Source organism: Vanessa cardui, chromosome 10 (assembly GCF_905220365.1).
Source record: "Vanessa cardui chromosome 10, ilVanCard2.1, whole genome shotgun sequence".
Lineage (NCBI taxonomy): Eukaryota > Metazoa > Arthropoda > Insecta > Lepidoptera > Nymphalidae > Vanessa > Vanessa cardui.
This window is the reverse complement of record NC_061132.1, coordinates 13190191-13211235: the sequence shown is the minus strand read 5'-3', so window position 1 is coordinate 13211235 and position 21045 is coordinate 13190191. Positions and strand designations below refer to the sequence as shown.

Sequence of the window (21045 nt, the reverse complement as noted above, 5' to 3'; positions counted from 1 at the left end):
AGCTGTGCTGTTACCTTGTACGCCTTTGAATTTAAAGAAAATTGTTATAGCTAAGTTACTCCCTACGGCTAGACTATCGGTCTAGCCGTTCCAGAGATTAGCCGGAACAAACAGATAGACAAAAATTGTAAAAATGTTATTTTTGGTATATGTACTGTGTTTTTTCTATTTTAATATTACAAACATACACTCCAATTTTATTATATGTATAGAATGAGAGGATAGCTATGAATTGCAAAACAAAGGTCTACAAATGACGGGTTCTTTGTCTTATAGTTTAAGATTTGCATATCAATACATTGTCCTGACTATCACCCAATGGATTCACATTGTCTGGTCACATGACCTTTCATATTTATAGTTTTAAAGTTACTTTTTAATGATTTAAAATATAAATTAAAGTGTCTTAGATTTTATTGTCTAACAGATACATATTCCGAAATTCTGGGCGCTTGGAAAAGAAATGGAATGGGAATAATGAAGCAATAATGAATGAGTAAAAAGTCTATAACTAATTGAATTATTTGAATTATTGTCTCCGGAATAGACAAAACTTTTGTTTTATTCAGAAGCATCAGGCTTTCTAAAGTATTATTTTTGAACGAAAAATGATCGCCGTGATCATGGAAGTGATGTCATCAGATGAAGTCAGAGATAGATCTTAGTCTTTTGTAATCGACTATATCACCAAAACCAAAAAGACATAATCTTCAATTCTGCTTTCCAAAACTTACGAGACCTTCTCCTCAATCTCTCCCACATCAACAAATTAGGTAGGTACTATTTATCAATGGAGACGCTTTAAGAATACGTAACTCTAATTCGTTTGGATATTTTTGGCATATACGCAAGGTAACATGTGATAAAGATAGAAAGAAAAGGAAAATGGAACTGTAAATTACTGAAATTAAAAAACGTTGACGAAATAGGTTAGTCAAAGTAAGGGCTTGATAAAATCTATCAAGCCAATACACATATCTTTACTCTATTTAACTACGAAAAATATATGTTTATCTAACCGACGTAAACAAAATATGCAAAATAAATATAATGATATTTTTATTACACTACTAAGGTTCTTTGTATTAAAATATGTGCCTTCAAAAGTTTATTACCAATTAATTTGAAAACCTTATTACCCAATTTTTGGCAGTTGCTTCCACGGCCCAATGAATCCGGCCCTGGTCAGCATAAGTGGTCTTGATGTAATATGCTTGGAGTCATTGAATTCAAATTTGTGTTACAGTAGGGCCATAATTAATACGTAATAAATAATGCTATATTTTATTAACATTGACTACATTTCTTTCAATTGATTCAATGTTTTACCTCAATCCAAAGCTGTTTTAGTAGAAAGTGTTTTATTTTTCAATTAAATAATAATCAATTAAAAATTGCTGACTTTAAATAAATGCCCAATATACGTACAATCTTGTTCCTACGTTTGAACTTTCTCCCGTTTTATCAAAAGAAAAAAAAGAAAACACCAGGAGATCAGAAAGCGTACCTATGTTTGTCTACAAATAGTTACATACACACACTATATATCCTGCACAGTTGGTTAGTTTACGTCGCGATCATAATTCGTCAATGAATACCTACATATATCTTGTATATTATGTTAGATTAAATATTTTATGTCGTATTGATGAATGACGAATATTACTCTATTTTGAAATTATCATTAAAATAAATAAGATGTTACTTTTTGATAAGAATGTCTATGAATAGAAACCTTAACTTATCGACGGTATAAGATATTTCTGCACAATGTTTTTGATATTACAATAGAAGAAGTAGAAGAAATATACCTCAACAACAACAACAACAACAGCCTGTAACTTCCCACTGCTGGGCTAAAGGCCTCCTTTCCCTTTGAGGAGAAGGTTTGGAACTTATTCCACCACGCTGTTCCAATGCGGGTTGGTGAAATACACATGTGGCAGAATTTCTATAAAATTTGTTACATGCAGGTTTCCTCACGATGTTTTTCTTCACCGCTGAACACGAGATGAATTATAAAGATAAATTAAGCACATGAATCAGCAGTGCTTGCCTTTGAACCCGCAATCATCGGTTAAGATGCACGCGTTCTAACCACTGGGCCATCTCAGCTCTTAAATATACCTCCGAGGTCGCTTAATACAAAATCTTATTCATTTTAATCCATGACTTTCGATGGGAATATATAACAATGTTTGGTGTCATTTTGTCTTTCAGTCTTCATTATGATAATAGAAAGAGATGTAAAAAGTAAAGTTGTAATCAACTTTTTACTTGTTCAACTGAAATAAAATTTAGAAAATGAAATTTTCCGCGACGACATTTTTTTTTTTAAATTTAAAGACACTGATAGGATTGCGTTATGCTTGAAAATGACATTTAAGGATCGCCTCACACATTACAATCAAGAAATTGATTGTTAGGATTAATTGATTTTGAATAACTGTATCGTTCTTGAAACATAATAAAAGTTCATGTTTCATTTGTCGTTTATTTAAGAAACGTGAAAGTATTACTATAAAATGAATTGTCGTTAGTTGTAACTTCAGTCTAGAAATATCACCGATTGAAAGTACAATGTCAAAGGTAAGTTACTTGCATTATTTAATTATTATCTTGCGGATTCTTTGCGATTTTAATTTAATTTTAGTTATAAATACTGGGTGACGTGACATTTTATTTTATTTAACATGATTCAGAATATATTTATACAATAGAAATGCCACGTCATACTAGCTACTAGCTTAAATTAAATCGTGTAAAGAATAACAATTTTTATTTTTAAATGTATCGCTCAACTGATGGCGATTTATCAGGCTAAATTAATTCTGTTGAATTTATTACTATCCATACAAAAATATTCATTAATCTAGAACGTTTTTTTGATAATTTATATTTAAATTTGGTAATAGAGCTGACGTGGAATCCATATTTCGAAATTCAAAAAGCTTGAATGTTCAGTCAGGTCTTAGGTCAAGATTAAATACTCTTTGGTTGTCATAGAAAAAAAAATCGTTAAAAGTTGCAACATCAGAAGAATCATTAATAAAACAAAAAGTTTAACGAAATTAAATCGGGTTCTAGAAATAATTATCGTCGTTTCTCTAATTTATTTTTTATGTCCAAACATATCGTTTTTTTTTTTAAAACGTCGTTGCCTCGTTCCATAAAGTCTACATGTATGTTATTTTAAATTCGAAACTTGTAAGTAAAATGTTTGCAAACCTACTTCGTACTTACTGCTTTCACCAAAGCGGATAATGCAAGTAACAGATAAAAAAAACTTTAGCGATGTATAACAGTTTTTTTTTCAAGCGAAAGTATAGCAAGCAAATTCCTAAATGCTGTCACTCCTTTTTTATCAATGCCTTTTTTGGTGATGAATTTAGGATAGATTATAATTTAGGCCACTAACATAAGTACTCGCTGTCAATTTTATAGTATTCCCAAAAGTTAATACATATATATTTATTCGTAGGTGGCTATTGTTTGTTGTTGCATTTATTTGTTGTAAGAAGTGTAAGGGACTATATTTTCTACTATTATTTGTAATTTAATTATCTCCTAGAAAAATGGGAAGACGATCAGGAAAAAGTGGATTGAGATGAATTGAGTGGTTCTTACTTAAAAAAAATATTAATAAGGAATCAAAGAGGCCTAAATGAATAAATTAAATAAATAAATAATTATTTCCTTGGCACTGCAGTGCCTGTTTTGTTCAGGTGAGGTTGTCCCAAATCCCAATTTTTGTAACTTAAAAGGTTATGCTATTCCTCACAATAGGAAACCTCAAAGAAAGGGGTAGTTTCGATTAAACTGAGGTTTATTCAAATATTTTTGTTGGTTATGACGCGATTTAGATTATAACGTTTATAATATCTTAATCAAGCGCCGAAGAAGAGTTCCGTACCCATATCTGTTTATTGGGAGCCAGGTGGCTAAATAGTTATTTTTTGTATGTAGTTAGTAATCGATCTCATAGCGACAACAAAAATAACGATCTGTGAATACGTTTAATCACTGTTCATGAGATACAATCTGGTGACAGACGGACGGGCTGACGGAGGGACAGCTGAGTTTTAGTAATAAGGTCCCGTTTTACAATTTGATACGGAACCCTAATTATCGTGACTGGTAACGATCAAAGGGACTTCAAATGACTTGTTTGAAATTTTAAATCGATAATGGTGTTAAATTTGCATTATATAGTAAGGCTGACAGCGTAAGAGAGTGTTAGAAAATATATAAATATTTACATGACAATTTTATGTACTATATACTTATCAAAGTGGAAGAGACGTTAATTTCTGTAAAAAATCACACGTTTTAAGAGTGCTTTAGCATGGAACCTGTCGTTCGTGTATAATGTTAGTAAAGTAGTAAAGTAAAGTAACAGCCTGTACATTTCCAAATGCTGGGATAAGGCCTCCTCTTCCATTAAGGAGAGGGTTACCCGAAATCATCGGTTAAGATGCATGCGTTCTAACCACTGGGTCATCTCAGCTCACATATTGTTAGGGATATATAATATTGTTAAAAAGTAATCTGTTTAAATCTTTATTGTCTGCGATTAGTAACAGTACTCCAGTAGTTAAAGTATGTCTCAAGTCCTGAGTTAATTATTAATTATTACTTAATGGTAGTTACTAATTAATTCAGGATTATTGACTAATAATCAGTATATAATGAAGAAATGCTTTGTTTCTTACAATATTTCACTGAGAGCTCTCTGGAGATGTATTATGTAACACTTATGTACTTGCTTATCATATTATATCACACTTATATACATGCTTATTTCATAATTCATTAAGGTTTGTGTAAATTGAATGAAATATAACGTTGATTGTTGAAGATGTCGGAAACGTCCACCCACAGCTTTACTGGCGTCGCGTAAACCAATAGATATATAATGATATTAGTATTTTATGTTATATATTTGAATCGATACCACTGCCTAAGCCTTCACCACGTCTACCAGGAGTCCAGGACGCGTGTTCCCCTCTTATTACCTGGGTTCCTTAAGCCGAGGCGTGAAAAGGCATCTTTTGGGCCAGGATATAGCAAGGGCGACTAGTGCAGCTCATTCTCCCTGAATGTACCGGCCGGAAGCGTGTTTGGATTCCAATATCGTTACCATCAGGTGGAGTGGAGTCATACCTGGTACCTATATATAAATGTATACCTATCTTTATTCAATTAATTCAAAGCCAGGGCGGGTAGATAAATAAATATGATGACAATGACAAGGATGACAAAGAATCAGTGACGTAGGTAAGCTGTGCTGTTCGATGAAACGTGCAGAAGTATCTGATAAAAAACCATACCTAAAACAAATGGTCATAATTAATTTCATCACAATATAAAATAAGATCGAAGTGGGTTTTCATCTGAGTTTGCTTCACCGACATTGTATACACTAAGTGTATCTTTTTTTTGCATCCATAATATCACAAGGTTATTGTTTATTTTCATAGCACAGGTTTTATTGAGCCACAGATAAATAATTGTTTATTTTTATTTTTAAAAATGTGCGTTCGATTTTTAAAGATTTAAAATTCGAAGATACAAAATAACAAAACAGTTTTTTATACTAATCTGATTATCATAGTTCGTGTTATGAGCTTATACGAGTTGTAGGTTTGTCTAACCAGTCCTTGGACTTGCTGCGGTTTTTATAGTCGATATATATGTGCCATCTTAGATGTTACCAGTCAGTTCGGTCGGGACGTTAGATCGATCAACATGCGGTCTTTAGTTTATATATTTACGTTATTTGGATTATCTGTGAGTAAAAATTTGCTATTTAAAACTTTGCTTATTATTCGTTTGTTTGGATATATTAATGGAGTAGATATAGGCTTTTTTATGACGTAGGTATGTTGAATTATATTACGTGTCATATATATTTTATATTTAAATAAATAAATGTAAATAAGTTTAAATGGTATTATATTCTTACTGTGCTTATGAATACACATGGTATTCTCAGTACTAATGTTCCATGCAACTTAATTGGATTTTTTTTTATTATCTAAATGACAATTATGGTTGAAATAAAAATGATTTATATTATGGTATAATTAATTATCATTGCTGATTGCACAATATGGCCATATCTTGATACGAAGTATATGTATATGTTAAAGTGCTATATGTATATGTTTATTGCTAATAAGGAAATAAAAGGGTAAAAGTTATAGTAAAGATAATTATTGAAATAGAAAAATAAGATATATATAATAGTTTTGTCATTTTAATAATCACGTATTAATCATATATCTATTTATTTAAAGTAAATTGTATCTATTTAGAGTAAATAAATTATTAAAGTAAGAAAACGTAAAGTATTTCCCGACCATGGATTTTTGAAATAAGATATTGAATCATTAAGAGATAATATATATATCAATTAAAACTAAGCCAATAAAAGTTTTACTTGTTAGTGTTTTAATTATATATGTATATGTGCTTAATTTGTGTTTATAATTCATCTCGTGCTCGGCGGTGAAGGTAAACGTCGTGAGGAAACCTGCATGTGTCTAATTTCATTGAAATCCTGCCACATGTGTATTCCACCACCATTGGAACAGCGTGGTGGAATATGTTCCAAGCCCCCTCCTTAATGGGAGAGGAGGCCATTAGCCTAGCAGTGGGAAATTTACAGGCTGTTACTTTAAGCCTTGCGGTATTTCAGCAATTAAAATATATGAATTTATTAGTAATTCTCTCAAACTAATTTATTCTTACATTATTTTGATTGTACAAAGCGTGTAACAATGGGGTCGACATACAGGCTGCTCATAAAGGCTCTTTAAAAATACAAGAATAAAAAAAATTACGCCATTATCTCTATTGTATCGTAATATCTATGAAGATCTATGAATTAAAATAAGTATTATTATAAATAACCATTGGTCTAGAGGAAATGTTTGGTATACACTCATTGTTAACACTATGCTTGTTTTAACATTTTGTAAAACAAGTTGAATTATTTTGCTAAACGATCATTACTATTCATCGCGGGCACTCCACACTAACAAGCTTTATATTAAGGATTATTTTTATCATTTGCCTAAATTACAGATTATATACATTTAATAAGTAATTTAAATAAATTGTTTGGCATTATATTAAGTAAAAGTATTAATCAGTGTAATTATTTATCTTAAAGAACTCATAGAATCCATAGCTGAAATTAGAATATACTGACTTTTTTTTTTAATGATCAAAGGCTGCAGATTTTCAGTTTACATAAATGTATGTATTATTGTATTATCTCACTTTTTATTGCGATATTATACTTTATATATATTTGCATGACAATACAAAAAGGAAAGGTACTATTATAAAATGTGATATGGTTACATGTATTATACGCGTTAGGCAATAATTGTAGGGTTAGTAAAAGTCGGTCAATGACCCCGTTTGATTTGCACTAAAGTTTAACCGCCATACATGGTACTGTGAGTGATAAATAATATAAAACAGGTTCCCGTGTGAAAAACTAGACGTGACTTGTTTATAAAATAGACTGTAAGAGATTTATATAGATGAGATGTTATTCTCACAATGGATAATACGTTAAGTCTTGGTATTCATTGTATTGAGTTATAAATTTAACCGGGATAGCTATTTATAGAATATGAAGTTATTTCTTATTACTCTTTTTCAATTATTGGCCTAATATGTATTAATTTATTGACCACAAGCAATTGAACAGTACGAAAGACAATACCGAGGGTGAAGATCATCTATGAAGCATTCGATACTAAAGTTACTTTAATATTTTTTATTGATAAATATATGTAGATAGCGTTGAAATCTATATCTTTAGCGTTAAGATCTCCCAGTAGTGAAAACACGTGAATAACATTTTATAAACATTAAAGTATTTATTAAAATATTTATAGCATCGGCAAAATTCGTTAAACCGATCACATCCGAATTAAGTACGCTATCCCAAATTATCAATATTTATTTCTTATGTAAATATAATCTTTACACAAACGTAATAACTTGTAATATCATTTGACCTAATATGTTCGTCAATTTGACACGTCGATTTACAATTTTACATGCACTTGCTTTCTCTGACGCGGGAATAGCTTCGAATGGAGCGAAAGGGATAGTTCCCTTCTATTGGTTGTATAAATCGGCAGTAATAGTTTTAATAAATTTTCTGAAGCTACATCTAAGTTTTTTCGTACTATACGTAAAGTATATTCCGTAAATAATTTAACAGATCTTCAATAAAATATTAGTTAGTCTTAGACGAATATAAATATTATCTGTATTTATCTGTCACGATGACAGTGAAAAACATCGCGGTGCGCGGGAAGATTAAATATGTAAATTGATATCTTAATATGATGTATTTTATCGAATTTGTAATATTGACTTTCTTAACAAAAATTCTGAAAGTAAAATATATTTTATTTAACATTATTTTTTTTCCAGAAGCTTATATTTCATTTCGTATCTGTCATTAATAATCTTGCTACTGAATTTTAAGCCTGTTCCACACAATGGAGCTGAAATTTTTGAAACTTTGAACACATATTCGATGTCCATTAAAAAAAAGTAATAACTGAACTTTATTCGTTTTAAGTCCTGAATAAATAAAAGATTATTTTTAAAGTGTTTTTAATTGCTATTATTATGATTAAATTATATTTTTATTTTAGTTGGCGGCTGCAAGTCAGGCACCATGTATAGAACTGAACGATGGCAATAGGATGCCGGTCGTTGCTCTGGGGACTGGTCGAGGAACGGCGAGTGAGGTGAGGTATTTTTTCATCTGATTACATTTCATTAGCTTGGCTTTAGTTACCAGTATATCGACACTTATTTGAAGCACAAGTTTATCTACAAAACTTAACATTGCGGGTCTATTAAATTAGAAAAAAAAAAATCAAAATAGAAGTCTACCTCTTCAAAGTACCTTACATTCATTAATAAAAAAAAAACTATCTTCTAATGATTACATTGCAGATAGCGGATTGCCGCTGAAATCACTTAGATTATTTACATATTTAGGAACGGACTGAAAGAGAACAAGAAAACCGAGTCTTTTACTCTTCGTTATCTTTTTTTCTGTCCTGTGTATCAATTAAGATTCATACTTTTTGTACCGTCTATTTGGACAGGGAATCTAACACGTCACGTAATCTGTTATTTCTTTTTTTATTTTATGGAATAGGTTGGCGGACGAGCGTATGGGGCACCTAATGGTAAGTGGTCACCATCACCCATAGACAATGATGCTGTAAGAAATTTTAACTATTTCTTACATCGTCAATGCGCCACCAACCTTGGGAACTAAGATGTTATGTCCCTTATGCTTGTAGTTACACTGGCTCACTCACCCTTCAAACCGGAACACAACAATACTGCGTACTGTTGTTTAGCGTTAGAATATCTGATGAGTGGGTGGTACCTACTCATGCGGGCTTACACAAAGCCCTACCACCAAGTGTTCGGATGACAATGCGTGAGATTTACAAGTGTACACCTGACATCCCCTTCCTTAATCTTAAGGGCAGAGGGCCTAATCTAGAACCGAACCGGTGGTAGACCTTCCGAACCGGTGGTATTTTAACTATCAATAAACACTTCTACATTATTTAATAAAGATTTTTTACTTTGACTAATTACAGTAATTACAAATAAATCAATGTTTTCTTCAATTGCATTTCAGTTTAATTATGACGATTACAATATTGCTTACATTTTTTTTGTTATTATTCCTAATTATAATATAATTATAATATTACTAATCCAAACAGACATAACATACATATATGATGTATTTTTATTTGATATACTGTCGTAAATAATGACATTGACATTTCAATTTATATAAACATATAATCAATGAAAGCATATTACGCTATTTCAAAACGAACCATGAACTTTAAAAGTCTTTTTAAAAGTAAACAAATAATTGATAATTTTATTGCTTTGCTCTTTACTAATTACGTTTTATAATAAAGTAACTTTATTTTTAGATATGGCAATCCCCGTTCTATATAAACATTATACTTACTAATAAAGTACTGTATTAAATATATATCAAAAAGTATTGAACTTTTTTCATTTTCATGTTATATTTCTTAAGATATTTTTTGATAAAATCAATGTTTTACCTCATTCAAATATATTACCAGTTAGAATCATATATGTGTGAATAGTATTATGCGTACTTAATCGTAAAATATTTAAAAATTAAATAAGCTGCAAGAATCTTGCATACATAATTATAATTCCACATAAATGACATTAAAAAAACTTATAAAATAAACATTACTTAACCAGTAGTAATCAGGTGATATAAAATATTTAACCTTGCGCAATTAAGAACGATTTAAATTAAAAAAAAAACTGCAAGAGTGGTGTGTACCTTTTAAATAAAACTATTTATAACGGATGAATCGCGTATATTAATTATTTTTAAACATCCCGACGTTTCGAGCACTTTGCAGTGTTCGTGGTCACGGGCAGACTAAGATGACATTTGTCTATTTGAAGAACAAAGGAAATATTATTAACAACTACCGCCAACGATTATTGCAACACCGCAAAGTGCTCGAAACGTCGGGATGTTTAAAAATAATTAATATACGCGATTCATCCGTTATAAATAGTTTTATTTAAATGTGTAATCATCGCGAAAATTTAAGACAACATGGTGTGTACCTATCTGTATTCATTGTGTTAAACCTTTTTTGTCAAATATACTTTGTTCTTACTCATGAACTTAATATTAACTACAATTTCAAGAAATTACTAGAAATATAAATGCCATTATCATTAACTATAAAAGTACAATACAACTAACTTACAATCTTACAAACTTTCTTCACCAATTTCATCTTCTTAAACGACGAATTAAATGAGAAATTTCCACGCGCAAATTTTACTAAGTTGATAATATTTGGAAAACACATTGAGAATATGAATAAGATTGATGTGTAAATCAAAATATACTATATTCGAGTAGATCTTACAAGCACTTTTGATTTTTTATTGATTACTAGTTCCTGCCCGCGGCTTCGCATTTTAGGGGTTGCTTGTCCGCGCTAGGCAAAAAAGTAGCCTGTGTCCTTGGAGTTAAAGTTTGTTTCAAACAAATTTCTTCAAATTCAATTCAGCGGTTTCGTCGTGTAAGAGCTAGAGACAGACAGACAGAGTTACTTTCACATTTATAATATTAGTATATATTATACTTCCTATCGATTCGGAATGTATATCAGATAACATCGAGGAGAATCGGAAATAAGTCAGTAGTTACTTTTTTTTACAGATTAAATAACTGTTGTGTTAAAAACGTCACAATATATTTCTAAACTATAAAGGAGTATCTATATAGTATCTATAAAGGAGTATCTATATAGTATCTATAAAGGAGTATCTATATAACGAAAACTCACGTTTGCCAAATCGTACTACGACCGAGTTATCTTGCTTATTTTTATTCTGTTGTATTTATGAGTGGGGAGTGGGGTACTGCAAATCAGAAGTATTTTTTAAGGCCGTATAAATAAAATACTACTAATGACTGATTGACTCATACATACTAAAGTTCTATAATCATAATAGAAAAAATATACATTGCAGGTGTATATGCTAATGACATTTTATTGTGATTAATATACAGTTATGTGTTATCGTTGCATAGTCTGTATTGTAATAGGTATTTTATATGTCACTTATCGTTTACAATTATTTATTGAAGAGGTTACACCATCACTTATTATTAAGCAATTCAAATTAACAATTAAGCCTTTAATTCTATGTTGTCTTGATACGTTTTTAAAATAAAGTGATAAAAATCTTGTAAATTATAAATATATTTTTATTTCGTTTCGTCAAATTACTTACTTAGTTATTATGTTTTACTACGGAAATAGTTTTTTTCGTTCGAGATAAGCGTTCATAAAAGTAAAAATCATATTTTTTGGCTTTATATACTAGCAACGAAGTATAAAAACGTTTTTATTTAATCGTGTAATACTTATAATCATTGAGTTTTTTATATTTCTGCTAGCGTATGCGTTAATAGATCGCAAACTATTCTGCCAGTCGAGGCGTCAGAATCAAAACTACATTAGATTTAGGGTTTTATCAACCGACTTCAAAAAGGAGGAGGTTATCAATTCGTCTGTATTTTTTTTTTTTTTTTTTTTATGTTTGTTACCTCATAACTTTTTACTGGGTGGACCGATTTTGATAATTTTTTTTTTGTTTGAAAGGTAGTGCTTCCCGTGGGGTCCCATTTTTTTTTAATTTTTTTCCAATGATGGTATCCGTATGAAAACGACATAAGTCTTAAATTTGCATTATGTACATGCGCGATAAATAGGTGAATAACTCAAAATCACGTTAACCAATTTTGATGATTCTTTTTCTATTATAAAGGATACACTTTAAGGGTAGTTTGGTGAAAGTTTGGTAAGGTTCTGAGCACAGGATCCATGACAAATTAAGAGAACGGGAGGGAACGGAACAATTCTGAGGAGCACGTTAGCAATACTCGGTCGAATCTTTTATTTATGGGTTACTTGGATATTTGAATCACCTTCCGGAACGTGGTTATGTTCATGTAATTGTCATAATCGAATATTATAATCAACTAGCGACCCGCCCCGACTTCTCACGGGTGCAATACTGATACTAAATATACTAAAGAATTTGTTTATTTACGACATCACATTGCAAACTTCTAAAATTGTCAGTGTTTCTTTACTATATTGTTCATTTATTATATATACAAACCTTCCCCTTGAATTATACTATCTATTAAAAAAAACCGCATCAAAATCCGTTGCGTAGTTTTAAAGATATAGGGACAGAGAAAGCGACTTTGTTTTATACTATGTATTGACGGAACTCCTAAACGGCTTACAGTTAGGGTGCGATTTGGGGCATAATTTCTTACTGTCTTTAATCAAATTTTGTGTATATGATGTGATGTCATATGATGCACGACTGTGGCTGACACCGGCTCCAAATATAACAATAACTATAACTACGTTATATAATCGTTAATCGACTTTTAAGTAGTCTAATATTTTTCATTTCATTTTACCTAGGAGGACTCTCAATAAATAAAATTTTAACAAAAAGAAAAACCGACTTCAAACAAAACACTATTTTAAAACAAATGAATATGCACGAAAAAGTAATAAAAATAATTGCGTATTCAACATATTTTTTAGAGTCTTCCTAAGTTAAATGAAATGAAAAATATTAGACTACTTAAAAGTCGATTAACGATTATATCATGTAGTTATAGTTATTGGTATATTTGGAGCCGGTGTCAGCCACGGTGCCCTTGCCCCAACAATCAAAAGAAAGAAGCGATACGAGCCCCTTGATTGATCCAGTATATTATTGTGTAAAAGGTAATTTGTAAAAAACATATTTGTTAAAGTATTCTCGTATTGTTTTTTGATAGATATAATGTAGGGTTTTATTGGCTGACACCGACTCCAAATATAACAATAATTTTAACTACATGATATAATCGTTAATCGACTTTTAAGTAGTCTAATATTTTTCATTTCATTTAACTTAGGAAGACTCTAAAAAATATGTTGAATACGCAATTATTTTTATTACTTTTTCGTGCATATTCATTTGTTTTAAAATAGTGTTTTGTTTGAAGTCGGTTTTTCTTTTTGTTAAAATTTTATTTATTTTTTGATTTTAAGTGAAGCTGATGTTGACTAACTAATTTTTTTTAATATGGATAGATTAAGCGTTCCGTTTATATGAGTCAGAAACTACTTCGAGGACAATTTCAAAGGAAACTTGCGAATAAAGCAAAAATAGACTTTCGAAAATGCGGATTTAATACGTCACGCGGCGTAAACTACAAGGATCCCTCGAAAGAGCTGTAATCGAACTCAGTAAAAAAACTTTGAAAAAGACCAACTATATTTCGTACATCATATGACATCACATCACATACACAAAATTTGATTAAAGATAGTAAGAAATTCTGCCCCATATCGCACCCTAACTGCGAGCCGTATAGGAGTTCCATCACTACATAATATAAAACAAAGTCGCTTTCTCTGTCCCTATATCTTTAAATCTACGCAACGGATTTTGATGCGGTTTTTTTTAAAAGATAGTGTGATTCAAGGGGAAGGTTTGTGTATATAATACATGAACAATATAGTAAAGAAACACTGATAATTTTAGAAGTTTGCGATGTGATGTCGTATATAAACAAATTCTGTAGTATATTTAGTATCAGTATTGCACCCGTGCGAAGCCGGGTTGGGTAGCTAGTTGATTATAATATTCGACTATGATAATTACATAAACATAACTACATTACGGAAGGTGACTCAAATATCCAAATAACCTATAAATAAAAGATTCGACCGAGTATCGCTAACGTGCTCCTCAGAATTGTTCCGTTCCCTTCCGTTCCGTCACTTTGTCATGGATCCTGTGCTCAGAACCTTACCAAACTTTCACCAAATTACCCTTGAAGTATATATTTTATAATAAAAAAAGAATTATCAAAATTGGTTAACGTGATTTTCAGTTATTCACAGTCGCGCATATACATAACGCAAATTTAAGACTTATGTCGTTTTCACATGGATACCATCATCGGAAAAAAAAATAAAAAAAATAGGACCCCACGGTAAGCACTACCTTTCAAACAAAAAAAAAATTATCAAAATCGGTCCACCCAGCGAAAAGTTATGAGGTAACAAACATAAAAAAAAAAAAAAAAAAAAAAAAAAAAAAAAAAAAAAAAAAAAATACAGACGAATTGATAACCTCCTCCTTTTGGAAGTCGGTTGAAAATATGTTAAATATGCCATTATTTTTATTACTTTTTAGTGCATTTTTATTTGTTTTAAAATAGTGTTTTGTTTGAAGTCGGTTTTTCTTTTTGTTAAAATTTTATTTATTGAGAAATGTTTCCATTTAAGCTTTTAGCCTAATTAATTTCAATATCACAAGATATATATTTTTTTGAATAGGTAAGTAGTGGTCACTAATGTTCGTAAACAATTACTCTGAAAGATTAATTATTAACCATATCTTGCCTCGTCAATGCGCTACCAATCTTGAGAATTAAAATGTTGGTCCACTATGCCTATAGTAACACTGGCTAACTCATTCTTGAAACTGCAACAAAGTAATACTGAGGATTGTTTTACTGAAATTGGTGGTAGAACATTTGATAAGTACCTAATCAGTCGGGCACGAAGCCCTACCATCAAGTAAAAGATGATATAGTAGAATGATAGTTGAAAGTTCATCATCAAATAAATAATAATTTAAATAATTTATTATTATCCTTGTTTATTAAAATATAATGCAATAAGTAAGTGTAACGTAAGAAATTGATATGAATTAAATGATTGATGAACTAACTTCATTTGAATGGCTTTTAAATGACTATTCAATTATATTTGAGATGTGTAAATGATTTATTACCAGTTCAATGAACTTTGCTACTGAAGTTATCTTGCCAATATTATTGTTTGTTGTGTTTTGCGCTTAGAGGTCAATGGCCAAGAGTATTGATGACAGATAAAAAACGAGTAAGTATAAAGAGGCATTGACCGAGGTAAAGTTTTTTTGGTACTGCTATATTGATTGAGTTATTGGCCTCAGTGTTTCAATGTACTTTAAATTATTAGTTAGGTATGAGAAAAATATCATTATATAATCATTTGCTTTATTGAATTCTGATGGATCAAATAACTCTACACGAAATTCGAACCTGAGATTGAACGCAGTTGTTAGAGTTACTCTTGCCGTAATGGCTGCGTCTAAAATGATCTGAGTAACGAATACTTATTTACAAATTTAATTCTAAGTAATTATTAAAAAAACTAGATTTCACGATCTGAGAGATTATCAGATATTGGGCAACTTTTGTGCTATGTCACGATATAAGCTATCTATATTCAAAATTTCATCCAAATCCATCGAGCTGGTTTTTAGTGATTGAGTAACAAACATTACTATTACAAGCACTATTTTAGAAGCACTTATGAATCGTCATCTTACTAAACTATAAAACTCATATTGTGGGATTTAGTGTAAAGCTACGGTGTAAGGTTGCGAAACGAAACGGCGTTTCGTATTAGCTGCCGAGGGTTGATATACGTTCTATGAATTTGGTGAGATGACTGGTAACATAGAGCCTACTGAGTACTGAGTTAATGATATATCTTTAGATTTAATGTTGTCTTAAATTTTCGCAATTACACATTAAAATAAAACTAGTTATAACGGATTTGAATCGCGTATATTAATTATTTTTGGTATCCCGACGTTTCGAGCACTTTATAGCGTTCGTGGTCACGGGTAGATTAAGGTGGCATTTGTCTATTTGAAGAACAAAGAAATATTATTTACAACTACCGCCAACGATTTCTCAATTGGTATCTTGAGTAACGTTTCGGTTGCACGCAGAAGGCACTGACTGTATCTTCAGTGTTCGCGATTCAAATCCGTTATAACTAGTTTTATATTTTTAGATTTGTTTTAAGTCATTCTTGATCACCAATTCTCCCCTTTCCTAATTGTTTGTCACATAAATGCTATAATTTCAGTCGGCATCAGTAGACGAAGTCCGTCAGTCTGTTTACTGGGCCATCGAGGCCGGTTACAGACACATCGACACAGCCGCTATCTACTTCGACGAGCCGCAGGTCGGACAGGGCATAGCTGACGCGATAGCCAACAAGCTGGTTACAAGAGAAGAATTATTTATTACTACTAAGGTATGTTGATATTTTGATATTAGGTATCCATGTATGGTCAGGTGTATACCCAAAACCAAAATGTGTACCCAAAAATCTTCTGCTCAAAAGTTACCAGTTTTAGCAGTGGCGGATTTACAATTCTGCCGCTAGTAGGCTAGTAGGTTATCCAATTTTTGCCGCCCCTACGTTTTTTTTTGCAAAATTTATGATTTGTGTTCTATCGTCCTCATAACATCTGTTTTTTCTGTTATTAGTATAATTATGAACTAGGTGATATTTCTGACAGTATATTTTTCATTATTTTTCCAACCCGCTATGTAGTGACGAATACGGATTATGGACGTAATGAGTATACATATAAGTATGAGTTTTTATTTTTTATTTTTGTAAGATGATAACGAATTTGGGCTAAACTTGCCACCCCTCTAAATCTGCCGCCCTAGGCTCCAGCCTACGTAGCTTATTGGAAAATCCGCCACTGATACATATCATCTAACACATTCTTCCTTCTTATATATTCGTACCAAAAAACTGTACCTCTTTGTATTGAAACGAAGTTTTGATGTATGGATTTATTTCAGCTGTGGAATGACAAACACCGAAAAGATCAAGTGGTACCCGCGCTCAAGGATTCTCTCGGGAAACTTGGTCTCGACTATGTTGATCTCTTTTTGATACATTTCCCTGTCGCCGAGAAGGTAAGTCATCATATTTATTACTAGGTTTTCCCCAAATTTTAATACCGCAAACATATTTCGTCAGTAAAAAGGATTAAAACCTTATCCGCCAAACTTTTGCTGAAAATGGAGATAAAACTATATTGATTAATTATTTAAAATATAACTTAAAAAAGTAAAGTAGTAAAGTAAAGTAACAGCCCGTAAATTTCCCACTGCTGGGATAAGGCCTCCATTAAGGAGACGATTTGGAACATATTCCACCACACTGATCCAATGCGGGTTGGTGGAATGCACATGTGGCAGAATTTCGATGAAAATAGACACATGCAAATTTCCAAACGATGTTTTCCTTCACCGCCGAGCACGAGATGAATTATAAAAGCACATATAACTTAAGTAGTAGTAAAAACGCATCAAAATCTGTTGCGTAGTTTTCAAGATTTAAGCATACATAGGGATATAGGGACAGAGAAAGCGACTTTGTTTTATACTATGTAGTGATAATAATATATTGTTTTAGTGATTGTAATTAGTTATGTCAGCCAAGTAAATAAATATTCCAACCGCAGGAGGAAACGAACAACAATTATTTCTAATTAAATTTAATTAAATTTGGCGACCAATTGATACAAGATAAGCGAAAAATAATGCATTTCTAACTTTATCGAACGTTGTTTCGGTAACTTGTAAATAAAATAAATATTGATTGAAAGATTGATAAATGGAAAACTGTTAGTAGCGCTCAATAAAGCCGGGCTATTATAGCAAAATTGCATGTAATTTCTAAATCTAAGGCTCGATCGATTGGAATAAACTATGGAATATTGGAATTTAAAAGATGATAAAATATAACACAACATTAATTAATTGCATTGGTTATTATTAAAGGGAACTTAGTCTCTAGATTTAATAAAGGAAATTAGTTTATTTATTATATAATATAAAACATCTTTTTATAACTTTATATGTCTAATTTTAATTGCTTCTTATAGGAGGACGGTACTCCTGACGATGTCGACTATTTGGAGACCTGGCAGGGAATGGAAGACGCCAGGCAGCAGGGTCTGACCAGGTCAATTGGAGTGTCAAACTTCAACGCAACACAAATCGATCGTTTGATCGCCAACTGTAAAGTCCGGCCTGCCGTTAATGAAATTGAGGTACGAGTAAATTAACGTCGGTGGACCAAAAATTACACCGAATACACGACTATGTTTACTGTTGTAATTATCGCACGTAATCAACTACTTGAGGTCAGGGCTTTGTGTTAACCCCGGCAGATATCACCCACTCAGAACTAGTCAGCATTGTTGATTTCCATGTAAGATAATATCTTAGGTAAGAAGTTTTGTGGTACTCATTACCAATATCTATGAACGGTATAGACCACTTACGGTTACCACAGTCTGCCTACCTACTCACAAAAAAAATATGACTAAATAATAATTCTTTATAAATTTTTAAGTGCTTTTATAATCTTATACAGAATTATATGCTTTTTTTATTCACTCAGTTCTTTTCATAAATGCTATTTATTTATTTAGTGGTATTATTACTTAATAATAAGGAAATCTATATTATAATTAACTAACTTTTCATTTCCAGGTGAATCCAACTCTCACTCAAGAACCATTAGTAAATCATTGCCAAGAGAACGGTATCGCTGTGATGGCGTACAGTCCCTTCGGTTTCACAGTTTCCAGGAAGAACCCCAACGCTCCTCCACCACGGTCTGACGACCCCGTACTCGTTGGAATGGCTAATAAGTACAAGAAGTCTACTAGCCAAATAGTCCTGAGATACTTGGTAAGTTGATAAAGGTTCCTTACAGGGTGTAGATATCTACTAACAACCGATTTTACGAAAATCCGTCCATAAGGGGGTATAACGGGCTTGGAAAATTGACTTTTATATATTTTGCGCGGATAGGTTCAGCTGGACTAAGGCCTCTAACTTTGAGGAGCAGTTCGGGAGCATATTCCATCACGCTGCCTCAATGGGATTGTTGAAATTAGAACACATGAAGGTTTCTTCACGATGTTTTCCTTCATCGTCGAGCTTGAGATGAATTATAAACACAAAATAAGCAAATAATTTTAATGAAATTCAATGGTGCTCACGTGCCACCAAATAACAGTACTCAGTACTGTTGTGTTCCGGTTTGAAGGGTGAGTGAGCCATTGTAATTGCAGGCACAAGGGACATAAAAACTTAGTTCCCAAGGTTGATGGCACATTGACGATGTAATGAATAGTTAATATTTCTTACAGCGTCATTGTCTATGGGTGATGGTGACCACTTACCATCAGGTGGCCCATCTGCTCGTCCACCAAACTATACCATAAAAAAAAGTCAATAAGATAACGTATAATACGTCGTTCTTCTTTCAGATCGACCGTGGCCTCGTTCCTATTCCGAAATCTACGAACAAGGAGAGGATTGCTCAGAACATCGACCTCTTCGACTTCTACCTGACCAAGGAGGAAGTGGACTTGATCAACAAATTCAACAAAAACGTCCGCGTCATCCACCCTGTCAACTGGAAAGACTACCCCAATTATCCGTTTTGGGAATATTAATTTTTATTTTAATGTAATATATTTAAGTGTATTAATAAAGAATTATTAAGTAAATGTTTTTTATTTTGTCATAGCCCTCCCCCAGAGTGTGCCACGTTGCTCGATCCTCTGCCGGAGTCGAGTCATCCAGCGCCAACCGGCTGTGTATTACAATTATTACTGCATTACAATTATTGGTGTGTTATGATTAATTTGTGTATCACAAAGTTACCGATTTTTATAATATGGCATTCATACGCTGCTCGTATGGCAAGAGAAAGTTTTGACCAATGATGACACTTCAAATACTAGCTGGAAGTTCCGACTGTACCGGTGTATGTTACAGATTCTGTGAAATATGAGTTTCAAGAGACTTGTATCGTTCACGCAGCGTATGCAACGGAAGCTCTCAAAAGGAATTATTATCTCTTGTAATGGTAACCTTCTGCAATAAATGAGCTATCTACCTATCTCACGCTGAGATAAGTTTTCAAATCGAACTAGTAGTTTCGGAGATTAGTGCGTTCAAACGAAAAATCTCTTTAAGCTCTAAAAAGGAATTTTTGTCTCCTGCAATGGTAACCTTCTGCGTTAAATGAGCTATCTGCCTATCTCACGCTGAGAAAAGTTTTCAAATCAAACCAGTAGTTTCCGAGATTAGGGCGTTCAAACAAACAACTGTTCAGATTTGTTTTAATAGTATAAGTTTGTTTGTTAATAATATTGTTTTAGTAGTATTATAGTCCAGCTTTATTGTTCTACATTGATAAATTGTTATATATTACCGTGTTGTGTGTGCCAAGTAAATAAATGTCTATTCCACGTCATGACACAAGTCAAACAAAAACATTTGATATCAAATTGACGAGATTTAATCGAGAGCTTGAATAATCTATGATTTTAAGTATAGATAACCGAAAAAAATGCTATTAATATTACATAAACGGAACAAATTGTTATATTGGTATATATTATCAGGTTTATAAATAGATCTTTCGATTTTTGGATAAAAATATGGAAACGATATGTAGAGCAATTGTCTGTTTTTTTTTA

The 21045-nt window shown here is 31.9% G+C and overlaps 1 protein-coding gene across 1 annotated transcript; it reads left to right on the top strand.

The window, feature by feature from the left end:
• Nucleotides 1–5582: 5582 nt before the first annotated feature.
• On the top strand, nt 5583–20079 carry LOC124533261 (aldo-keto reductase AKR2E4-like). The gene is made up of 7 exons (XM_047108469.1): nt 5583–5790; nt 8691–8786; nt 16602–16772; nt 17336–17452; nt 18427–18594; nt 19040–19240; nt 19825–20079. Exons 1-7 carry the CDS (start codon nt 5749–5751, stop codon nt 20011–20013), a joined length of 984 nt encoding a protein of 327 aa, XP_046964425.1. The 5' UTR covers nt 5583–5748; the 3' UTR covers nt 20014–20079.
• Nucleotides 20080–21045: the final 966 nt, after the last annotated feature.